The following is a 16740-nucleotide window of genomic DNA, read 5'->3' as shown; positions in this document are numbered from 1 at the left end:
CAAGAGTTATTCTAAGATGACTCTATAAATAGGTAGTGGTCCCCAAGAAACACTAGGGTTCTGTATTCTCTCCTTCCCCATCAGAGAAAATACTCTAGAAAATAGTGTATTCTTGGAAGATCAAAACCTTCTCTGTAATCTCCAACAATGGCTTCAGGTTAGTGCTTCCGCTCATATTTTATCATCTTCTTTAATTTAGCAAAGGATGATTTATGATTTAGGGTTTTCTATATTAAAGCACTTTTAGGAATATGTTTGGATCTGTGATTTATATATTTCATAAGTGTTTTATAAATACTAACATAAATAATATCTATGTGTTGCAAATTTATAATAATAATAATGTATCATCAAATAAAATTTGAATTTATATAAATATATATATGTGTGTGCCTTTTGCATCAAGTTAATGAAAGAGTAATGCATGACATTTTTTCCTTATAATTAATAATCAACCGCCGTTGTTCTAAACTAATTAATTAAATAAATAGAACGACAAGAAAAAATAAAAAGGCTTGTACAGAACGTTATCTAATTTATGTATATATATATAAACATTGCCCAACTCACAAATATGTATCTATTGCTATTTTGATTTTTGAAATAGAAAAAAATAAATAAAAAATGAAGGGTGATGATGATAAGCTGTACTACTCTTATTATCGGCCAGAAAATGTGATACTATGGGGAACAGTGGCAACAACATTAGCACTAGTCCAATTACCATATGAGAAGATCATAGATGGAAATGGTGTTACAGTAGTGATGATCCCAACTATCATATTTAGGAATAATAATTATAATAATAGTAATAATATTATTACCTTATTCTATGCTTTTGTATTGTCACTCAATTTCTCCTTCTTTGGTTCTTTTGCAACAATTACATTACGCCAAAGATATCCCAAGCTGGCCCAGTGTACCCTTTTGCTGGCTATCATTTCTGTCACTCTTGGAATTTCTATTCTCACATACAACCTCTCCTATGGTTTAATTTATATCATCAATAATGTTCCAAATTAAATGTGCTTTTGTTCTTGATCATCACGTGTATGTATTTAAACAATAATATTATATAGTATTGTAATTATATATACATGAATATTTAGTTTTGTTTATATACAATTCTTCTTCTTCCTTTTTTTTTTGGTAATCAAATAAGATTGTATTGCACTCTCAACAACTTTTTACAAACAAAGAGCTGAAGCTTAATTACAAATTGCTAGGGTATTGGTATAGAGCATTTTCTCTTTTTTCAAATGAGAAAATCTAGTAAGTACACAAATGTGTGTATATTTTTGTTTTTAAATTTCATCTAACAATATATATATATATGCCTATAACTTTTTTTTAAAAAATAGGTATATCCTCTATGAATATGTTTAATATATCTTGCTTATGAATTTTTGAATTAAGGTGGCAAATAGCATAAAACAACTACAATATAATGACCTGAAATGAAAACGATACATATAGGTGAGCAATATTTTAGCTTTATAGCTAAGCCCAATTTTTTTTTTTTTATTTAAATCACTAGTTTGTAATTACTTAAGGTTATCAATCACTCATTATAATTTTTCTCTTATCATTAATTATAACAAAAAGTTATTTGTACAATTTACCTAAAACATCTCCAAAAACTATATATATTTGTTCATTCATATATCCACATTGTTTCATTATAGATCAAATTAAAGTTCACTACATATTAATAATTTGGAAACTTTTTTATATATTCAAAAGAGAAAAAACCAAAAATAATAATAACTACTTCTAATCATGGTTAAAGGATCATCACATCCATCAAAATTATTACACAAAACAAGAAATTATAATTGTGAACTCGATCTACTGATCCCAATTGCAAATTCACACTTACTATATCTAAATATATAGGACTCATTCATTAATGTAGAGATCGATAGCTAAAGGTTATATTAATTTCTGAAAAAGCTCTAATATAAAAGTAGAGCTACAGAAGATACAAACGTAAAAACTGGAAATCCTAACAGAATTTTTTTCTCCCACAGAAAACTAAAAATGATTCCATGAAAGCCTCCTAAAATAAACAAATACCCTAATATCATCATCAAAATCGGGTATTTGCTTATCTTATAGTACTCGTCGTCAGATAAAACAAACATGTGAAGATTCATCTGATCAACATCGTCACGATCATGATCAAACTCGGCCAGCAGATCAGTTGGTGAAAAGTCTGACTTGGGGGACAAATGTTTATTTCAATCAGTAACTTGTGAAGATAATAATAAAAGGAATAAGCAAAAGGAATAAGAAAAATCATCTCTTACCTTAGTAAAGAAGGAATTAATGTTGTTAGCAGCCCTTGAAAAAATGCCTTTAACTGACTTAAAAACTTTGGTAACCAAAATATTGGGATTACCAATCCCAACCTTCTCCACCATCTTCATCTCTTTTGCCGTTTCATACATCATGATTTTTAGACTTTTAGTGGTATATTTTTTTTTTGTTGTTTTAGAATTTAAAGAGTATATATACGTGGTTTGATTACCTTGTTTGGGATCAGTATTGAGTTTCCGGTGCCATCAAATTTACCTTCAGCCCCTCAATATTTCTTTTTCTCTATTTACATTTTCTACATTAATTAATTAAATTAGTCATACAGAGAATTATATTATTTTATTTTTAATTAGTACAGCAAGCTAAATTATCTTATATTATCATTACAATTATATCTTATATATATATATATATATGAAGAGTATCCTTTCACTTTAGAATATATTAATGTCAACTATCCTTTCACTTTCAATTTCATTTCATCTATATACATGTTTATCTTTGATGATGTACATTATTATATATAATTATATGGCAGTAAATTTTTTTAATTATTCCCTTTGTCAACCCTTATTTCGTATTCTCTTACGTACTATGAATATGGAATTGATCAACGTCCTGTTATTGTATACAAAGAATAATATTCATTATTTGTTATATAAATTAATTTAATAAGTAAGTTAGCATCATGCGTGATGCACAACTTTTTTTTTTTGGAAATATAAACTCCAAAAACCACATTAACTATATTATATTTTAGGACAATACAAATACTTCATGAACAAATGATCAATAGAAGTAAATAAAATATCATTAATAATATAAGTTTTAAACAAGAATCAAACATTAGAAGCTTTCATGAACTTGAGCACCACACTCAACATTCAATTTGATCTTCTTCTTCTTTTTTTTTTTTTTTTTTTTTTTTTTTAATTTTTTGAGTATATATTTTGACTTGAAATAAATATAAGGATTTTTAATTATGAATAACACAATTATATACACTACAAAAAAAGAAATTAATATTAATATGATGTTTAATAATTTTGTTATCATTATTTTTTGAGTAAATACTAGTTTAGATCTTACATATTTTTGTAAAAATTACTGATTGAACATTTTATTTTGTTAAATATCAATTCAAATTTTATAATTTTCTAAAAGGTACAAATTAAATATATAGCCTTAATCTCAATTTTTATGGAGGTGGTATGATGCCTCCGCTTCAAGTTTCCATAGGTCAGCTTCCTGTGAATTTTTTTTAAGAGGTTAGACATCTTCTAGGTCAAACACGCTTAACTTTGTGGTTCTTAAGTGATGAACTATTAAAAATGGAAAACTATTATTTAGACAAATTTATACATTTTCCAATTATTATTTTTCTAGCAAGTATCTTATATTAATTCACTTAGATTTTGCTTGAAATGGAAAATTATTATAACATATATATTTTAAATATTTTGTAAAATTTTAAAAAATTCAAAATAATTTACAGTGACAAAAATAAAATTCCAATACACATTAGCATGCCTACTTAATTTATTTAAGAGTAAAATAAATTATTTGAACTCTTCTTTCTATAATAAATATTATTTTAAACTTTTTAAAAATTTATGGCTGATCTTTAAATACAATAAACACTATTTTGTCAAAGAAAAAAAATAAAATAAAATCAATGAAAACAATTTTGATAGAAACACTTATTTATTCTGTTAAGTGTATATGTGTCATTTTAATTGAAAAGTTCAAATATACATAATTTAGACAAACGTTTTAAAATTTTATTTTATTAACTTTTTTTATTCTATAATTAAAAAATTGTCGTTAAAGGTAGTTTTTTTTTTTTTTTGGGTAGTGGCTCCTAATAGGAATTTATAGGTTTGACAGAAAATTATAAAGATTAATGAAGTAGAAAATACAAACTTTATTTTTCTCTAAATAAAATTTACAACTTTTTACAATACAATGGTTAGAAACTGAAATCTACAAATACACAACTAAACTAAGTTTATATTCATAATATAATGTATGGTTAGAATTTGGTAAACATTTTGCAGAAATTATTATTATTATTTGTTCAGTGTATATATATTTATAACTTCACTCGTATGTAAAGTCATGCTGTATTATATATATATATATATATATATATATATGATCTCAAACCTGATGATGATCAAGCAATGTTAATCCCAGAATCTATTTGTCAAGAACTCAAATGTGTCGCCTTTGGAGATGATGAAGGATATTACGTCTTTGTATAGGCCACATATAAATGTATGTATATAGAGAATATATATAGTGATCTTATGTAACAGCTGCCATATTATATAAAATAAATGTAATATTTAATTAGCTAGTTAGGCAAAATTAATTCAACTACAATGTATATTATATACGTACAAATTAAATTGTTGACCAGATCGAATCAATTTCACACAATTGGTCAGTTGCTCAAACACTTTTGAAATTTGAAAAACATATATATACTTTTTTTTTATTTCATTTTTTTGTCAGAAACAAACAAAGAAACTTAAATACAAGAAAAATATTACGTAAAGAATAAAATATATATTTTAAATATTTGACAAAAAATTATATTAAAATTTACACGCTTAAATAAATTAAAATATTCATTATTTTCTATAATATTGTAAAAACAAAACAAAATAAAATACATAAAATTAATAACGTAAAAAAAATTGAAAAAGTGTAAAGAATAACTTTTGAAAAGATAAATTAAATTAGTTTAATAATATTTCAATGATGAGGTGCAAGTATAATCACCCTAACCTTATGTATTTTATCTTGAAATTTACATTTACTAGCTAATATGTTCTTAACCTATATATATATAATCCTTAAGCTAATACTAACTATCAGTCTACCTATATATATATATATATATATATATATATGGAAGAGGTTTCAATGGTTACATTTTTATTGTAACTATCATGGTTACATTTTTTTAAACCATTGGATTACTATTAAATGGTTGTGATTAATTTGGAAATTAAATAAAAATAAATAATAAATAACTTGTAACCTGAAAGTGACCTAATCATTTATTTCCTTATAAAACTTTAATTAAGATTAATTATATTTTAAAATTAAATTAATTATAATTATTAATTAATTTTTTGCAATTTATTACTATATAAGGATCTTTTAGCAATTTATTTTTTATACTTAAATTATTTAAAATTTTATAGCAAAACTTTTTATAATTTAAAATTATACACATATAATTTCATAATTTAAATTTTATTATACTTGTAATCTTAATTTTAAATTATTACATTTAATTATTTAATTTTTTTTTATTTAAATACTTAAAAAGTAAAAAATGAAATAAGTTGAAGGATTTTTTAGAAAAAAAAATGGCTGCACTTGTTATCGATTGATTAGCTTGAGGCCTCATACTTAGTTCATATAATTGTAACAAAATAATTAAATATCATTTAAAAATAATTAATTGTTTGAAAATTTATTATCAGAAGAGAATTTTAATTTGTGTCAAAAGAAGTTTAATTTTTGTAAAAAAAAATAAATTTTATTGTAAATATTATAATTAAATGGCTTAATTATTAAAATAATTCAAGTAAGGATTTAAATATAAATATTAATTGCTAAAAGAGGTCTTGTTGAATATTTAATTAATTATTTTAAGAAAATAGTTAATTATAATTAATTAATTCTAAAAAAAAGAATGTCTACTATTTAATTAATTATTTTAAGAAAATAGTTAATTATAATTAATTAATTTTAAAAAAGGAAAGTCTACCTATTAGTAACCTGCTATTACAGGTCAAAGAAAAATGTAACCATATGGTTACAATAAAAATGTAACCATTGAATAGTCACCCATATATATATATATCATAAACTAACCAATTAATATTAATTATGATCTTATTAATTTTTCGTAATAATAAAATAAATCACTTGATAAATAGATGTAGTACTACACTTATTGCTGAAATGAAAGGCCCAAAGTCAGTCCAATTAGAAAATGAAATCAAGGGTGCTGACTAGGCTGATTCTTTACCGTTATCAATCATTGAAAAATTGATTCTCTCAATCTTCATATCATTGTGTGGGCCATAGAGAATATAATTTTGTTATTGTATCAACCAATAGGAAGATAGCTTCTAGTATATTCCAATTGTATATAAAAGGAAACTTTTCCTATTGTATTTAGTGCAATAAAAAGGGTCATTAAACCAGCAATATACAGAGTATTATCAGTCCTTTATTTCTTCTGTTATTTCCTTCAATTTAGCTTGGTATCAGAGCAAGAAATTCATTGTCCTATCTATGGAGAACCTTACCACAACTGAAATGTCTTCAACTTCAAATCCAGCTGATGTTGCGCCCACTGCCGAGCCTGTCAACACACCAGTCATTTCCCCTGCTCCAGCCATACCATCTTCACCTTTCCAAAGTCTGGCCTTTCTTACCATTAAACTCGAAGGAACAAATCACCCCTACTGGAGATCACAGGCTCTTCCCGCACTTCGTGCACATGAACTCGAAGGATATATATGTGCTGGGAACCAAACCATGTCCACCTCAATTTGTGGATAATACAGTCGGAGGCTCGAAACCTGGCGAGTCTCGTCAACTCAACCTTGGATACGCCATGTGGAGGCGCATAGATCAGTCCATACTGCCATGTGGAGGTGCATAGATCAGTCCAAACTCAGCTGGCTTCTCGACTCTATCTCTGAATCCATGTTTGGACATGTGATGAGTTGTCTTACCTCGTGTGACCTGTGGGTCACTCTTGAACGTCTCTACACTACTAGCTCTAAGGCTAGAATATTGCAGCTGAGATTTTAGTTGCAGTCTCTGAAAAAGGGCAGTCTTACTATAAATGATCTTATCTTATACATTTTGGGAGGACTTGGTCATGAATATGAAGCTGTTGTTGTGAACCTAACCTCAAGGCATGATCAAGTCAATCTTCAAGAGGTGCAATCATGCTGCAGAGTTAAGAAATCCGTCTTGAACAACTCAACTCAACTCCAGGAGACTCCTCCATGCCTGCTGCCCACTTGGCCACACAGATGCGCAGATCTCTCAACATTGGAAATCATGGACACATCCCAAATCAGTCCTCTGGTGGCTGCTCTTACAACTTTAGAGGCCGTGGACGAGGCAGAGATCGATCCAACAAGAGCAGACAGATATGCCAACTTTGCAGCAGACCTGGGCATATAGCTTCTAAGTGTTATCACCGGTTTGACATCTCATTTCAAGCTCCTATAGTTCCAGTCAACCATCGGCTTCCCAAAACACCAACAACAGTCACTCAAACAATGATCAACAAGCCTATTTCACTAGCACAAACGCTCATGTCGACAACTCTTGGTACATTGACAGTGGTGCCACCAATCACACCACCTCTGAACCATCCAACATACAGTACCAAACTGACATGAAAGGTACTACACAACTACTTGTTGGTAATGAATTTCCCTTGGCCGTGACTAGATCTGGCTCAAGTAAGATCCATAACACAACTGGCTATTTAGTGCTGAATGATATACTTTGTGTACCTGAAATATCTAAAAATGTCTTGTCAATATCTTAGCTAACCAAAGATAACAAAGTGTATGTGGAATTTTATGCTGATTTTTGTGTTGTGAAGGATCTAATCACGAAGGAGGAGGTGCATCGGGGAGTGCTTTTAACAATGGGCTATATCAATTGAAACTCACTGCATCATCATCATCCAATGTCCCTGTCAACACTAGTTCAAGTTTTATTGTTTCCTCCAAGAGCAGAAATACTGCCAATCCTCCACAGTTAGTAGATAAATCGAGTCAATCCCGTAGGTGTCTGTCTTTGTTTGCCTAGTCTAGTTTCAATTCGGATGCCAATGTGTAGCACATGCGTCTTGGCCATCCCAATATTAATGTACTAAAATACATGTTGGTTAATGAAAAGGTCTCTTTCAAAAATTCTACACCATTCTGCAATGCATGTCACATAGGTAAATCAAAATACAAACATTACAACACCTCACACACTAAATCTCACTCACCAATTGAGCTAATACACACCGATGTATGGGGTCCCTCACCCATACTATCTAAAGAAGGATATCGATACTATGTGCACTTCATAGATGACTATAGCAACTACACTTGGATATTTCCTCTCAAATTAAAATCTGATGTTAAAAACACATTTCTCAACTTCCAAAAGTTTGTAGAAAGAAAATTTGATGCCAAAATCAAGACTCTCCAATCGGATTGGGGAGGTGAATATCGAAATTTGACACCATTCTTGGAATCAATTGGATTACACTTTCGACACCCTTGTCCACACACACACACACCCAAAATGGAAAGTCCGAGAGGAAACACCAACACATCATTGAAATGGGTCTCACCTTGCTATCTCAAGCCTCCATGCCCTTGAGATATTGGTGGGATGCATTCAGCACAGCCACTTATCTGATAAACCACCTATCCACACCAACTTTAGCACATAAATCTCCCATAGAAAAATTGTTCAAAGTCACTCCAAATCTGAAATTTCTCAAGGTCTTCGGAAGTGCTTGCTTCCCTCATCTACGTGCTTATAACAATCACAAGTTAGACTTTAGATCTACCAAGTGTGTCTTCCTTGGATATAGTCCAAACCATAAAGGATAGAAGTGCCTTCATCCAAGTGGTCGTTTATATATAGCACATAGTGTCTCGTTCAATGAGCTAGAGTTCCCATTTTCTACTGGTTTTGGACAGCCCACAGATCACCCCACTCCCTCACCTCCAATCATCCAATACAGTCATTGGCTCCCTTTCATTTCTTCCCCCAATTTTCAGGATGATGATGTTGATGAGGCCACTGATTTTTCAACTGATATGGCTCCTTGTGTTGCAGGTCCCACGACACCTCCTACTTCCCCATTGTCCGAATGTGCTTCCACAAAATCATAGCATGAAAGTTCTTCCATATCTAAATCATACTCGACCATCCCACTTGCCATACATCTCCCCATTTAACCATTGACACCAGCATCATCTAGCAACCCCCTTCCAGTACCACACCAGAAAACACCTCAGACACCAGAAAACACATCACTGCCCTGTCCCATTCCCGAACTTACACTTCCCTAACATCCCATGGTTACACGCTCTAAAGCCGGCATCTTCAAACCCCGAACCTTTCTCACCTCCCTTCTACACAATCCTCACCTCCCAGCCCTTTCCCTCTCCACATCGGCCACACTTGAAATTGCCTTAACTATTCCTGCTTGGAAACACGCCATGTATGATGAGTATTTTGCACTCAAAAAGAACAAGATTTGGTACCTTGTTCCCAGGTTACCCCATATGCATGTTGTCGATTTTCGTCACAAATTCAACTCCGATGGCTCTCATTAACGCTGTAAAGCATATCTTGTGGCCAAGGGCTTTCAACAACAACCGGGTGTGGACTTCTTTCATACTTTTAGTCCCATTGTTAAGCCATCCACCATTCGTGTCATCTTCTCTCTTGCTGTCACCAATGACTGAGATGTCCAACAAATTGACATCAACAATGCCTTCCTTTTTTTTTTTTGGTAATCAAATAAGATTGTATTGCACTCTCAACAACTTTTTACAAACAAAGAGCTGAAGCTTAATTACAAATTGCTAGGGTATTGGTATAGAGCATTTTCTCTTTTTTCAAATGAGAAAATCTAGTAAGTACACAAATGTGTGTATATTTTTGTTTTTAAATTTCATCTAACAATATATATATATATGCCTATAACTTTTTAAAAAAATAGTATATCCTCTATGAATATGTTTAATATATCTTGCTTATGAATTTTTGAATTAAGAGGTGACAAATAGCTAGAATAAAACAACTACAATTTTGACCTGAAATGGAAACGCATAGGTGAGCAATCGAAGGATATTTTAGCTATATATATATAGCTAGCAAGCCTTAAATTTTCTATTTAATCACTAGTAATTTGTAATTACTTAAGGTTATCAATCACTCATTATTATAACAAGTGATTTGTACAATTCATCTAAAAGCATCTCTAATAGGGTAATAAGTAATACTCCAAAATACACAAATCATCTTAAATTTTTTTTTTTCTCTCTCTCATCCACATAAAATTTGACACATTTATCATGTCTCATTATATAGATAAGTTAAAGATTGTATAGTTCACTACTATTAATAATTTTGAACATTTTTATGTATTCAAAAGAGAAAAGACGAAAAATAATAACTACTTCTATATATTAATAACATATGGATCACATCCATCAAAATTATTACACGAAACAAGAAACTATGATTGTGAACTCGATCTACTGATCCCAATTGCAAATTCTCACTTATCTAAATATATAGGACTCATTCATTAATGTAGAGATCGATAGCTAAAGGTTATATTAATTTCTGAAAAAGCTATAATATAAAAGTAGAGCTACAGAGGACACAAACGTAAAAATTGAAAATCCTAAAAGAATTTTTTTCTCCCACAGAAAACTAAAAATAATTCCATGAAAGCCTCCTAAAATAAACAAATACCCTAATATCATCATCAAAATCGGGTATTTGCTTATCTTATAGTACTCGTCGTCAGATAAAACAAACATGTGAAGATTCATCTGATCAACATCATCACGATCATGATCAAACTCGGCCAGCAGATCAGTTGGTGAAAAGTCTGACTTGGGGGACAAATGTTTATTTCAATGAGTAACTTGTGATGATAATAATAAAAAGGAATAAGCAAAAGGAGTAAGCAAAATCATCTCTTACCTTAGTAAAGAAGGAGTTGATATTGTTAGCAGCCCTTAAAAAAATGCCTTTAACTGACTTAAAACCTTTGGTAACCAAAATATTGGGATTACCAATCCCAACCTTCTCCACCATCTTCATCTCTTTTGCCGTTTCATACATCATGATTTTTAGACTTTTAGTGTTATATTTTTTTTTTGTTGTTTTAGAATTTAAAGAGTATATATATATGTGGTTTGATTACCTTGTTTGGGATCAGTATTGAGTTTCCGGTGCCATCAAATTTACCTTCAGCCCCTCAATATTTCTTTTTCTCTATTTACATTTTCTACATTAATTAATTAAATTAGTCATACAGAGAATTATATTATTTTATTATGTTTAATTATTACAGCAAGCTAAATTATCTTATATTATCATTACAATTATATCTTATATATATATATATATATATATGAAGAGTATCCTTTCACTTTAGAATATATTAATGTCAACTATCCTTTCACTTTCAATTTCATTTCATCTATATACATGTTTATCTTTGATTATGTACATTATTATATATAATTATATATGTGGGGTGGCATGTAAATTTTTTTAATTATTCCCTTTGTCAACCCTTATTTCGTATTCTCTTACGTACTATGAATATGGAATTGATCAACGTCCTAAATTATAATGCAATACAAAGAAGATAATATTCATTATTTGTTATATAAATTAATTTAATAAGTAAGTTAGCATCATGCATGATGCACAACTTTTTTTTTTTTTTTGGAAATATAAACTCCAAAAACCACATTAACTATATTATATTTTAGGACAATACAACAAATGATCAATAGAAGTAAATAAAATATCATTAATAATATAAGTTTAAAACAAGAATCAAACATTAGAAGCTTTCATGAACTTGAGCACCACACTCGACATTCAGTTTTGATCTTTTTTTTTTCTCTTTTTTTTTTTAATTTTTAATTTTTTGAGTATTATATTTTGAATTGAAATAAATATAAGGGTTTTTAATTATGAATAACACAATTATATACACTACAAAAACAGAAAAATATTAATATGATGTTCAATAATTTTGTTATCATTATTTTTTGAGTAAATACTAGTTTAGATCTTACATATTTTGTAAAAATTACCGATTGAACATTTTATTTTGTTAAATATCAATTCAAATTTTATAATTTTCTAAAAGATACAAATTAAATATATATATATATATATATATATATAGCCTTAATCTCAATGGTATGATGCCTCTGCTTCAAGTTTCCATGGGCGAGCTTCCTGTGAAAACTTTTGAAGAGGTTAGACATCTTCTAGGTTAAATACGCTTAACTTTGTAGTTATTAAGTGATGGGCTACTGAAAATAGAAAACTATTATTTAGACAAAATTATACATTTTCCAATTATTATTTTTCTAGCAAGTATCTTATATTAATTCACTTAGATTTTGCTTGAAATGGAAAATTATTATAACTAACATATATATTTTAAACATTTTGTAAAGTTTTAAAAAATTTAAAATAATTTACGGTGACAAAAATAAAATTCCAATAGACATTAGCATGCGTACTTCTTTCTATAATAAAAATTATTTTAAACTTTTTAAAAATTTATGGCTGATTTTAAATACAATAAACACTATTTTGTCAAAAAAAAATAAAATAAAATCAATGAAAACAATTTTGATAGAAACACTTATTTTAGGGAATGTATTCTAGAAACATCTATATCATAGATATGTAAAAATTTAAAATGTAAGAGAGGCAGCGTATTAACGATGATGTTAAGTGATTCTACGGTAATATTCTGTTTATTCTCTTAAGTGTATATGTGTCATTTTAATTGAAAAGTTCAAATATACATAATTTAGACAAACGTTTTAAAATTTTATTTTATTAACTTTTTTTATTCTATAATTAAAAAATTGTCGTTAAAGGTAGTTTTTTTTTTTTTTTGGGTAGCTCCTAATAGGAATTTATAGGTTTGACAGAAAATTATAAAGATTAATGAAGTAGAAAATACAAACTTTATTTTTCTCTAAATAAAATTTACAACTTTTTACAATACAATGGTTAGAAACTGAAATCTACAAATACACAACTAAACTAAGTTTATATTCATACTATAATATATGGTTAGAATTTGGTAAACATTTTGCAGAAATTATTATTATTATTTGTTCAGTGCATATATATTTATAACTTCACTCGTATGTAAAGTCATGCTATATTATATATATATACAGATATATATATATATGATCTCAAACCTGATGATGATCAAGCAATGTTAATCCCAGAATCTATTTGTCAAGAACTCAAATGTGTCGCCTTTGGAGATGATGAAGGATATTACGTCTTTGTATAGGCCACATATAAATGTATGTATATAGAGAATATATATAGTGATCTTATGTAACAGCTGCCATATTATATAAAATAAATGTAATATTTAATTAGCTAGTTAGGCAAAATTAATTCAACTACAATGTATATTATATACGTACAAATTAAATTGTTGACCAGATCGAATCAATTTCACACAATTGGTCAGTTGCTCAAACACTTTTGAAATTTGAAAAACACACACATATATATATAGATATACTTTTTTTATTTCATTTTTTTGTCAGAAACAAACAAAGAAACTTAAATACAAGAAAAATATGAAATTAAATATACTTGAAAGAAAATAATGGATTAATTGTAAAATGAAATAAAATAGTCGAGAGACTCTCAGTTCTATGGTCGTTGGGACCCTGTTACAATGTTTGATATACTACAAAAAAAAGGATATTCAGCTACAAAAAATTTGGTAGCAAATAATGCCTATTTGGTAGCTATTAAACTTTTTGCTACTAACTTTTTTTGGTGGCTACTTCGTAGCTAATACTCCGTAGCTGAAAGTTTTTTGCTACCAAGACAATTTGTAGCAAATTTGCTACTAATATTTTTGTAGCAAAAAATATCTAATCTAGTAGCAAAATAATTAATTTGAAAAACTACTAAAACTTTTTTGCTACTACATTTTGGTAGCAAATCACTTTAAAATTGGTAACAAATACAATTTTAGTACTTAAAAATATAATAATTTTGCTACTGAAATTTTGTTGCAAAATAAATTTAAATTAAATTATATGTGATTTTCCAACCAAATTTATATTTAATATTTAATTTTAATTATTCCATTAATGCAGAATTTCTAATTATATATTTATAGAATAATTAAAATAGCAAAACTCATTTTAATAGAATTAATAGCTTATATATATATATATACAATTCAACTAGTAAATTGTTGATAATACAAAATCTCTAACATAATTTAAAATATATAACACACACAAATCTATAAAAATCTAATCAATCTTGGATGTTGGCTTATATCCGATCGACCAATCTATTAGTACTTCCCCAAACATTTTATATTTGCTATACAATAGATTGAGCCCTCTTGTGATGCGTGGACTCTCACAACACCAATTGACCAGATCATGAAGGGTATACGGCTGCAGGGTTGTCGGGTTGTGAAGGTAAACACCTAAACCAGATATCAAGTAAATCCTTCCAAATAGCAACTTCTAGATAGCAAGTAAACAAGTAAATCCTTCGAGATAGCAACTTCTAAAATTACTACACCAGATAAGAGCACCTGAATAAAATGAACCACAAAACATGTCACAAAAAACAGCTGACTGGCAATAGGCTGATAAAAGACACCTAAAATAGCTGACTAGTCTATTAAAAGACACCAGGTAATGTATAACATACTATATGTCTAATCTAGATCATCAAATGCATTTAACAAAGCAACAGTTCTAGAATATTAAAGAGTCTCCATGGATTGCAGATTCAATGGCAAGTGTTGCACTAGTGCTTCTAAGAGCATTAGCAAACACCACCCTTTTTTTTAAATAGGGAAACCTCAAAGTTCCAGCATTTAAAATAGGAAAAGAATGAGATATAATGAAAACTAACATAAAATTAGACTCATTGGTTAATTAGATTAATAACAGAACAAAAAAAAATAAACAGTGAGGTTTTAATATTATAGGAGGAGACCATCCATATATGGGAGTTAACAACAGTTTGGAGAAAACCAACAAAAGTAGAGTTTTCAATGGACTATAAACCACAACATGAGATAACCTAAGCCATTTTACAGAATTAAGAAGTGAAAAATATAAGCCACAAACTTAAAACTTATCTCCAAAATTGATTAGTAATGAAATCGGCTAATTTATCGAAACTTGTTTACAAACAAATAAGACTACTAGGGATAAATGATGACAAAATATTTAAACTGCTACATCAGTAACCTTATTTCATACTCAAACTACCCTCAGTTTTAGTATTATACTGTTATTAACCACCAACACAATGGTAAAGTCAAGACAACTGATAGATAGAGAAGATAAATCGGAATATGAAAAATAGACTATCAGAAATATCATTGTGAAGTTAAGTTGACCAACTATAACTACTGTACCGTCAAAGGGATGACTTGGTTGAAAATGAACTTGCAAAATTGCCACACATAAGACAAGTAACAACTCTATGTTAATTGTCAAACTTGAATCATATACATTTCATACATCTCTGGATTCACCCAGGGAAAGAAAAAATATAACCCCAACTGAACCACCAGACCTAAGCTTTATACCTACCATGTTTCCACATACGCTAATTTTGATGCACAAATCAAAATAGTATCCTCTGAACTATTTCATCAATAATGTCAAGATATATCTCTATATTCAGTTCTATATTTAATTTTGTATGTCAGCAATCGTTTTTAGTAGTAGCATCGCAGTAAACTAATGTGTGCAACAGTAAAACTATCAACAAGAATATGGACCATTTGCTTTTCGATGACATCAATTAAATAACAATGTTTAGAAAAATTCTTCCACATTTGGCTATATTGATTTTAAATTAGGATTTTAATGTTTTCAATACCCCATGCTACTCAATCATGAGTCAATAAGGTGGTAATTTGATAATAAACTATTCTTTCTTCATTAGATGTTTCTTCACATGATATCTTTTTTTTTAATCTAACCACATCTTACTAGCCCTGCGGAATTGAAAATCATATGAAAGGAGTTAAATCGTGGTCCAATGATATTAAGCTCCAGGAACAACAGAAGAACTACAGGACAGGAAAATATCATCCCCAATTTCTTCTTTGGCTATTGAATTATTCCTATTGATGCACACTGGTATTGTGAAACAATTCCAAACAGAGCAATCTTCAACAAATATAAGCAGGAACATGTATTCGTAGAAACAAATATTAATGAATTTCATTGTTCAAAAAATAAAAAATATAAAAAAGACATGTCATAATCATATCATGAAATTGAAACTTATCATCTTTCGTAAAAAAAAGCCCAATTAAAAAAATTTGCGGAGAATATATTTAAAAATCTATTAATCTTTTTTTAAATTAAAAATTATACCTAAAAATAATTAAACCACAAATGTAGAACATTTTAGTTATAAAATTTACCAAAAATTTGAAGAATATTGAATTTAGTTTATCCAAAACTAAAAAATTAAAAAAAAAACATATATACAACAAACAATCCGTATACACAGTAATTTAAATTTAAATTTCCAAAATGATAAGTATTCCAC

At 28.6% G+C, this 16740-nt stretch overlaps 1 protein-coding gene and 1 long non-coding RNA gene across 6 annotated transcripts; both read right to left on the bottom strand.

Moving 5' to 3' along the window:
* Nucleotides 1-1905: 1905 nt before the first annotated feature.
* LOC133038917 (uncharacterized) lies at nucleotides 1906-4607 on the bottom strand. 2 transcript variants are annotated; one of them, XR_009688510.1, is made up of 3 exons: nucleotides 4486-4607; nucleotides 2310-2614; nucleotides 1906-2219 (listed from the first exon to the last, which is right to left on the bottom strand). XR_009688510.1 is itself a non-coding variant. In XM_061117563.1 (2 exons), exons 1-2 carry the CDS (start codon nucleotides 2451-2453, stop codon nucleotides 1956-1958), a joined length of 408 nt encoding a protein of 135 aa, XP_060973546.1. In that variant the 5' UTR covers nucleotides 2454-3223; the 3' UTR covers nucleotides 1906-1955. The 2 variants fall into 2 exon arrangements, 1 of the variants encoding a protein (XP_060973546.1); XM_061117563.1 differs by lacking the exon at nucleotides 4486-4607 and having other exon boundaries at nucleotides 2310-3223.
* A 5946-nt stretch (nucleotides 4608-10553) lies between these two features.
* Nucleotides 10554-13571, bottom strand: LOC133038916 (uncharacterized). 4 transcript variants are annotated; one of them, XR_009688509.1, is made up of 3 exons: nucleotides 13371-13564; nucleotides 11104-12390; nucleotides 10554-11008 (listed from the first exon to the last, which is right to left on the bottom strand). It is a non-coding gene; the product is annotated as an uncharacterized LOC133038916 (long non-coding RNA). The 4 variants fall into 4 exon arrangements; XR_009688508.1 differs by having other exon boundaries at nucleotides 11104-12381; nucleotides 13371-13563; XR_009688507.1 differs by having other exon boundaries at nucleotides 10554-11012; nucleotides 11104-13571.
* Nucleotides 13572-16740: the final 3169 nt, after the last annotated feature.

The sequence above is a fragment of the Cannabis sativa genome, chromosome 6 (assembly GCF_029168945.1).
Source record: "Cannabis sativa cultivar Pink pepper isolate KNU-18-1 chromosome 6, ASM2916894v1, whole genome shotgun sequence".
Lineage (NCBI taxonomy): Eukaryota > Viridiplantae > Streptophyta > Magnoliopsida > Rosales > Cannabaceae > Cannabis > Cannabis sativa.
Note: the sequence above shows the minus strand (reverse complement) of the source record. Positions and strands in the feature narration are given on the sequence as shown.

What these genes read in the sequence shown, in the direction of transcription:
- LOC133038917 (XM_061117563.1), bottom strand. Translation starts at nt 2,453, where the DNA reads ATGATGTATGAAACGGCAAAAGAGATGAAGATGGTGGAGAAGGTTGGG. An exon ending in TTAATTCCTTCTTTACTAAG is followed by an intron (nt 2,220 to 2,309) that starts GTAAGAGATGAT and finishes TTGTCCCCCAAG; the next exon opens with TCAGACTTTTCACCAACTGA.